This window comes from Sinocyclocheilus grahami, unplaced genomic scaffold, assembly GCF_001515645.1.
Source record: "Sinocyclocheilus grahami isolate Dianchi unplaced genomic scaffold, SAMN03320097.WGS_v1.1 scaffold639.1, whole genome shotgun sequence".
Classification (NCBI taxonomy): Eukaryota; Metazoa; Chordata; class Actinopteri; order Cypriniformes; family Cyprinidae; genus Sinocyclocheilus; species Sinocyclocheilus grahami.
Genome location: NW_015505818.1, coordinates 617,949 through 626,851, shown reverse-complemented (window position 1 = coordinate 626,851; position 8,903 = coordinate 617,949). Strand labels below are relative to the sequence as shown.

At 37.8% G+C, this 8,903-nt stretch overlaps 1 protein-coding gene across 1 annotated transcript; it reads right to left on the bottom strand.

The window, feature by feature from the left end:
• Positions 1-2,084: 2,084 nt before the first annotated feature.
• On the bottom strand, positions 2,085-7,940 carry LOC107558271 (polymeric immunoglobulin receptor-like). Its single transcript, XM_016241905.1, has 7 exons — positions 7,901-7,940; positions 5,721-5,832; positions 5,497-5,684; positions 5,107-5,403; positions 4,956-5,018; positions 4,860-4,879; positions 2,085-2,165 (listed from the first exon to the last, which is right to left on the bottom strand). The coding sequence occupies exons 1-7, from the start codon at positions 7,938-7,940 to the stop codon at positions 2,085-2,087; spliced, it is 801 nt and encodes a 266-aa protein (XP_016097391.1).
• Between the last annotated feature and the right edge of the window lie 963 nt (positions 7,941-8,903).

Here is an 8,903-nt window from a genome sequence, read left to right as displayed (position 1 = left end):
AGATATTTAAAATCTGAGACAACTTGTAGTCTCTCCCCATCTATGACTACATCTGACTCCGCACGGCAACTTTTAGTTTTACTGAAAAACATACATACAGTTTTTGACACATTTAGTTGTAAACAATTATGTTTTAGCCATTCCGTGATCTTTAACATTGAACTTGTTAGCTGATCAGCAGCTTGAGCTGCACTATTAGCATGTACAAAAACTACTGTATCATCAGCATACATCTGGATGTTAGAATCTAAACAAAAATTTGGCAAATCATTCACATACAAAGAAAATAAAAGTGGGCCCAAGATTGAACCTTGCGGGACACCTGCTGACAAAGAAACAACACCTGATTGATAATTCTTCACTCTAACCAACTGAGACCGATGTATTAAATATGATTCTACCCATTTAAGGGAAAAATTAAATGTATTTAATGCTACTGTATTATGATGCTACGCAACTTAATTTAGCTAGATAGAACCCAAATGGAGAGACATGTGTGATCACATGATAATTTAACATCCAAATAGGAAACAGGAACTAGTGGCCATAAAAGGACAATAAGAAAACTCTCCAAATACTAATGTTTCATCAGTACTGCTCCTAGTCCTTACACAGAGACTGATGGAACTGACATTGGGATTTATTAGGAGAAATGACTGAAAAGAGTACAATCTGAGAGAAAAAAATACAGCGTCTCAGATATAGAAGATTGCTATCAATATATACACCCAGATATTTAAAATCTGAGACAACTTGTAGTCTCTCCCCATCTATGACTACATCTGACTCCGCACGGCAACTTTTAGTTTTACTGAAAAACATACATACAGTTTTTGACACATTTAGTTGCACACAATTATGTTTTAACCATTCCGTGATCTTTAACATTGAACTTGTTAGCTGATCAGCAGCTTGAGCTGCACTATTAGCATGTACAAAAACTACTGTATCATCAGCATACATCTGGATGTTAGAATCTAAACAAAAATTTGGCAAATCATTCACATACAAAGAAAATAAAAAGTGGGCCCAAGATTGAACCTTGCGGGACACCTGCTAACAAAGAAACAACACATGATTGATAATTCTTCACTCTAACCAACTGAGACCGATGTATTAAATATGATTCTACCCATTTAAGGGAAAAATTAAATGTATTTAATGCTACTGTATTATGATGCTACGCAACTTAATTTAGCTAGATAGAACCCAAATGGAGAGACATGTGTGATCACATGATAATTTAACATCCAAATAGGAAACAGGAACTAGTGGCCATAAAAGGACAATAAGAAAACTCTCCAAATACTAATGTTTCATCAGTACTGCTCCTAGTCCTTACACAGAGACTGATGGAACTGACATTGGGATTTATTAGGAGAAATGACTGAAAAGAGTACAATCTGAGAGAAAAAAATACAGCGTCTCAGATATAGAAGAATCAGATACATAGACAAATAGGACTTTTTCAGTTTTCAATCTGGTTCTGCGAAAGGTCTCAGAAGATTCACATGCAAAATTCATACTGTGTTCATTTGAAGTCCTGCAGCAAACCAAACCCTATCTTCCTTATTTTCAACATAAGACTGCATGGGTGCAGTGGTATTTATCATCTTAATTTTAATTTATTGTCATAATCATAAACACACTGGATTGTATCACAAATAGTCTTATGGTTTACTGCACTTTGTTATTCCTCTAGTTATTTTCATAGCAGCTAATGAATCAGAGGTCTCACGCCTTTACAGAAAATAGCTTACTTACACATTGCAAAATAAGGTATGGTGTTCAGTCTCAGACAACTGCAGTTTAGCTGGAGTCAGTAAACTAGTCCTTATCAAGCAGAACTCTATTCCACCAGTTTGTCTGAAATAATCAGTATTTTTTGTGATGTGAGTCTGTCACGCCACTCTTACTCCATTGGTCTCTATTATCGCAGTAACTGATTTCAGATAATCCCAGCCCTAAACAGACTTTGAAAACAAATTGGTTGCTTTACATGTCAATCAGATGGTCACTTCCAATCAAGCAAATGCAAATCTCATGAGAGTTTAGCACAATCTCTCTGTTATTTATCTAGACACTCAAAATTCCTCCAGGTCAATGTGAGAAGAGCCTGCGATCTCTAATTCTGTGACAGACAGAAACGCTCCTCTCTGTGCCACCTGAAAGAGAGAATAGGTAGAAAGATATGACAACAGAACAAAGATGCAAATATGAGTGTTAAACAAGTCACATAAAGTAGATTTAGGACACACTTTAAAAAAAGATTGTTAAATATGTTGCTCATACTGTATTTTAATTAATCTGAATAATGAAACCATTCTAGCTTTCAATACCCCTTGATCACTGGTTCAGTTATTGTTGTGTTTTCAATTTTATAGTCGTTTTATTTATTATTTTTTCTAAGTTTTTATTCTATTCTGTACAGCACTTTGGTCAACTTCGGTTGTTTTTTAAATGTGCTTTATAAATAAATATCGTATTGTATTGTTAATACTAACATGTTCTTCTCAGTGATGTTGTCTGTGCTGTAAGGAATGGGAAATAATTTTTAAAGGGGTCATGACATGAGAAACCAAATTTGCCTTGATCTTTTGACATAGAACAGGTCTTTGTATGCTTAATACATCCTGCAAGTTTCATAACTTAAAATGTACTCATCATCAATAAAAAAGCATTTATGTAATAGCACTCAGAAAACTTCTCGTTTTGGACAAGATTACGTCACCTGGCACAGTCGTTTGCATATGACCGCCTCCAGCGCAAGACAACTACACCTAGGATTCGAATAGAGCACGTGTTGTATTTTACAGTAGTACTAATAAAGAAAACGCAGCAGTGACAAGTGTGCAGCAACCTCAACACTTCTTCCTTTTTATTTCTTCCCTTTTCCACCTCCAGGTTATGAGTGACACCTAGTAGCAGCATGTTAACATAACATAACACATGTTAACGTAACATTTTAAGATAACACAAACAGCACGCATTTCTTAATTACTCACTGTTCATCATAGGGCAAAGAGAATCTGAAAACTGTGCACAGTGTGGCCTGCCAATGACACCAAACAGACATGAAATACAGCTCATCCGGTCTCATAACTGTCAAAAATAAATATACTGTACATGTGAAAATAAGCAATGAGAAAATACAGAGACAGAAACACAACGAATACCATGTGCTCCTAATGCACTCGACAGTGCGTTCAGAATAAAACATCAATTATCCGTCAACTCTATATCTCTTATGACTCAAATATGAAATAAAACACTTTTAAAATAACAATTTTGACCTCAAAGAGAAATAAAATCATCTCTGACAACATTTTATTTCTGTTCGACCGGAGAGAGATTTTACACAGCTTTCATGCGACTGAGGAGAAAATGGCCGACTCCACTAATAGGTTACCTTAATCACCTGTATGTGTCCCCATATCCCTTTCTTTTAGATGCACTTAATACATTCTATTCAATTAATATCTTAGAATTATTTTGCAATATGAACAATCATTTTGGCACAATTCATTACAAGTTTCTTTTCCCCGTTACACCTTGCTCAAGGACACCTAAGTCGTGATATTGAAGGTGGGAGACACACACATATATATATATATATATATATATAAATACCTTGCTTGCTACGTGCACTGCGTTAGGCTAACCGAGACTTGTCATTTACACTTATTTTGCACCTATTGCTCTTTTGTTAGTTTTGACTGCTTTTATTGTCCTCATTTGTAAGTCGCTTTGGATAAAAGCGTCTGCTAAATGACTAAATGTAAATGTAAGTTAAATGAAATGTGGACGATGCTAACTGTGACAAGGTGATTGTCAGGCAAGTTTACAGTGACAGGATGCGTATAATTATGCGACAGAGCGGTCCGTTAAAAACGCAATTGTATGATGTGATATATGTCCTAAAGCTTGCGTGCTCTTCTACTGCACACTCAAAAGTGTGTACTTTTTCTTCACAAAAAGAGTACATACTTTAAGGGCGTACTTAGTATAAGTAGGCACATTGGGATGCAGCATATGGCGATTTTTGCATCATCGCATCGCTGTCACACCAGGTGTTCAGTCCATAGTCAGTCGACGTGCAGCGTGGGTCTGAAGGTGTATTTTTTTACAATAAGATTGCGATGCCAGGCAGACGATGTGCCGGTCCTGGCTGTGAGAAAACAACATATTTGTATAAGCTGCCGAAGGATCCCGATGTCAGAGGAACGAACATCCCAGTCACGTCAGTGCTAATTTACGCATGTGTTCAGTACATTTCACCATTTTGAGAACAAATCACAGTATGATACTGGCTTTGCCTAAATACTTTTGCTCAAAGATCAGGCCTTGCCAACTGTTCTGGACCCAAGTCACCCAACAACAACGCCGCAAACTGTAAGTAACGTATTTCAAGTGAAAAATATTTTTAAAACAGTAATGGCGGTAATGGATGTTAGCCATTAGCCATCATAAAAGTGGGCGGTTACACTGACCTCTTAAAGGGAAAACACCCCAAAACAAACTGTTTCAGTCAGAGGATGAGAAACAGGGTGGGAAAAGGCCATAAATCACTCAATTTTGAATGTTCTTCATCCAAAAAAAACTTTAGTAATATTATAATTACACCTCAGGGAACATAATAAAATAATAATAAAAAACATGTCATGACCCCTTTAATAAAAGTTAAAATGATGTATTTGGTTTTAGACAGTACCACATACAAAAATAGAACAAAAAAATGTTCAGAAAGACAATAAATTCAACTCTATCATGCAGATAAACAAATATAAACATCTAATAAATCCCATGACAGAAAACGTAAATCTGAATTATTTAAAAAAAGGTACTAACCTAATTCTCACAAATCCTTCAGTGGTCATAACTTCGGTCAAATAAAAATTAAGAAAAGATTACAATTATGACTTAATGTCATAACCTCCAGTAAGAGTCTGTATTACCTGGTTTTGGTTCAGTGACGGTGTGAGCAAAAACATGTGGATCTTCTAGAGTGACACCAGGAACTGAAAAGATGTGAATCTATTTGAGTCATTTTCTCTTAATGGTCCAGCAAGAAACACTGTGAAGATCTTATTAGTGATTGAGTTTTACCAGAGACATTAAGTTGAACAGGAGCCTGCAGATCTCCTACAGAGCAGAAGTACCAGCCAGAATCAGTCAGTCTCAGTCCAGTCATCGGCACAGTGAAGGATCTTCTCCCATCATCACTGATCTGGACTGATGAATTCTGGGATGTGTTAGTCCTCCCCACAGTGTAACAGCTCTGATCTTCATATCTGCACCACTGTTTGAGTTTATCCTTATATCCAGAACTATAGAAACACTGAACACTGATATCACCACCTTCATGTCCAGATACACTGCTGCTCACCACAGACACATCAGGAGCTGAACACACACACACACACACCAGTCATTTAGGATTGTGATTTCTGAGGAATTAGTCGAATTTTTCAACTGAGTGTGAAACACGTCTCATACCTGATTGAACTGTCAGATGAAGCTGCTCTTTCTCATCTAGTTGAAATATTCCTCCAATCTCCACAACACACCAATAAGTTCCAGTGTCTTCATACTGCAGGTTTCTCATAGTCACAGTAAAGAAACTCTGATCTGGATGATCAATTACTGACACTTTTCCTTTGGTTTCATTAGCATATGCCAGAATACTGCAGTAATTGTATGCTGACCCGGCATCAAAGCACCAGTATTTTTTGTGATCAGTGTATTTCCTGTTATAATAACATGGAATAATGAGCGATCCTCCAGTCTGAGCCGTTAACAGTCTGCTTACAGATCCATTTTCACACTCAATACCTGGGTGAAGAAAAGTTAAAAAAGAAAAATTAAACATGAATAAACGTAATAGAGTCATTGTAACTTGTTTATACTTTTTGACAAAGCTAATGACAGGATGATGTTAAGGTTATGTTGGTATAATTATATTTCTAAAACACATTTATGAAGAATATGAATATAGAAAAAATAGCAATAAATAAAAAACAGAAAGAGAAAACACTTGCCTGTTATAAGCCAAAGAAAAATAAAAATGAACTGCATGGTTTGTTTGTGAAAGCGTTGTGATAATGTTTCTTCTCTGCACATTTCTGTGCTGTTTTGGTCCGTCAACTTCCTCTTGTATTCTATGAATCACACCACACAGAGGAAAGGAAACGGTCTGAGCTCTCTGCACAATCCAGTCTATTTGTAACTTCTGTAGGGCATTTTATATATATTTACATTGCATATGCATACAGCTGTGGAGTGGAGCCTGGAAACTCATTCCACCAGAGAGCTTATATGTAGCCAAGTGAAGAAAATTAACAAAACTTACCGTTGAGCCTAAATTGGTTGTGGGTTCTTTAAAAAACTGTGTTTGCAACAGTTGCTTTGCAGCGCTCCAGCATGTAACATATGTGAGCGGATTTCAGTGTGAGCAGAGCAACGAACGCAAACTAGTGCTCTGGGTTTGGTGCCATTATTCTGACTTTGGCTAGGTAAATGTACATTCTTACAGAAGTTGTGAACGAATTGCATAAAATGTGTATGTGAGCATAGTATGTTAATAATGAATGTTTCATGGACGTTTATGGATTGCATCATGTGTGAGGTGGATCGGGTTTGATCACGTTTTGGGACACGTGCAAGGACTGGGTATGCACAATGAATGTTAAAGGGGTCCTATTATGCTTTTTCACTTTTTCAACTTTAGGTAGTCTGTAATGTTGCTGTTTGAGCATTAGAAAGATCTGCAAAGTTACAAAGCTCAAAGTCCACTTCAAAAGGAGTTATTTTATTCAACAGAAATCACTTTTCTAAAACTACAACGAACGACTCGTTTGGACTACAACGCATATTTTCCGGGATTTGTGATATCACAAATACCGACGAATGGGACGAGACCTGGTTGAGCTGCACTAGAGAAGGGAACGAGTGTTATCACTATGTCGGAGACACGCTAGCTTTCCCAAGGCAGACGAACTTAGAGTGGTTACAATCATCCGGGTTTAAATTGCGTTCAAATTTATTTGATATTGACGCAATATTTACACTGAAGCTCGGAGCAGGCGGCGGCTGTGGTAAGGGGCATGACATTTCCCGACCAGGCGCCGAGTGCTGCCAATCACAACACACACTGCCCCAGCTAACCAATCACAGCACACACTGGCCCAGCTAACCAATCACAGAACATTTCGTATTTCAGAAGGTGGGCCTTCATTTGATACAGGAACTATTCGAGCCGTTCGTGCCAGACTGGGGAGAGAGGTGTTGTAATAATGTAAAATATGTGAAAAATAATGTTTTTCGAACAACCTAGTATGAGAGCCTGCTCTAGTACACCTCCAAAACAAAATCAAGACTTTCTAAAAGAGCATAATAGGACCCCTTTAAATGTGCTGTATGTAGGATTGACACTCAGTGGTTGAACTAGGTATTGCAGTTCAAATTCAAAATATTGGAGAAGGTTTTTTTCACCCGGCCCCTCCTCTTCAGACTTGATGCACATGCAGGTTGCCAGATTGACAACAGGAACGAGCGCACATGACGATGAATGAAATGAAATACGCTGTGTTTTCCGCCAAATGGCAACCCGGGGTGCCGAAATTCAGTCATTCAGTCACGCATGCGCCACATCCTATAGGTTCTGTACTGGAATTAGTCAAGTAGTTCACCGAGTTTTCGAGTCTTCAGGTTTTTCGAGTGGTTCGTTCATCATGTGACAGACCCATAAATTTATGCAGTCTGAGCTGGAAAGAGAATTGATTCGTTCATCTCTCGAGTCTTCGGGTTTGAGTCATTCGTTCATCATGTGACATCCCCATAAGCTTAACCAATGCAGTCTGAGCCGGAAAGAGAATTGATTAGTTAATCTCTGGAGTCTTACTCCCGTACTTATGGGAGTAAGTCTCAGTACTTACTCCCATCGATCGAATAAAACCCCTAAAATATATATTTTTTTGTATCCTGTGCTGCTTCCTTACAACCCATTGGCCACATATGTCGTAAAATGTATATGTTTTTAATTGCATACTTTACAAATATTTACACATATCTATTTTAGAGTATTTTTTTGAGTATATATATTTATTTACATTTATCAGACACTTTTATCCAAAGCGACTTACAGATGAGAAAGATGGCTAAGGACTCAGCTGCTCGGATTGAGTTGGACAGGTCATTCCACCAGGAAGGAACATTTAATTTAAAAGTCCGTAAAAGTGATTTCGTGCTTCTCTGGGATGGCACAATAAAGCGACGTTCACTTGCAGAATGCAAGCTTCTAGAGGGCACATAACTCTGAAGTAATGAATTTAGGTAAAGGGGTGCAGAGCCAGGGGTGGTTTTGTAGGCAAACATCAATGCCTTGAATTTTATGTGAGCAGCTATAGGTAGCCAGTGCAAATTGATGAACAGAGGTGTAACGTGCATTCTTTTTGGCTCATTAAAAATGTATCTTCTGGATTAATTGTAAAGGTTTGATAGAAGTGGCTGGAAGACCTGCCAAGAGAGCATTGCAATAGTCCAGCCTGGATAGAACAAGAGCTTGAAGTAGTTGTGACGCATGTTCCGAAAGAAAGGGCCTGATCTTCTTGATGTTGAATAAAGCAAATCTGACAGAAAATCGGACAGTATTAGCAATGTGGTCTGAGAAAGTAAGCTGATCATCAATCATAACTCCAAGGTTTCTGGCTGTTTTTGAAGGAATTATGGTTGATGTGCCTAACTGGTTGGTGAAATTGTGATGAAACGATGGGTTTGCTGGAACCACAAGCAGTTCTGTCAGGGCAAGGTTGAGTTGAAGGTGATGGTCCTTCATCCAGCAAGAAATGTCTGTTAGACAAGCTGAGATGCGAGCAGCTATCGTCGGATCATCAGGATGGAATGAG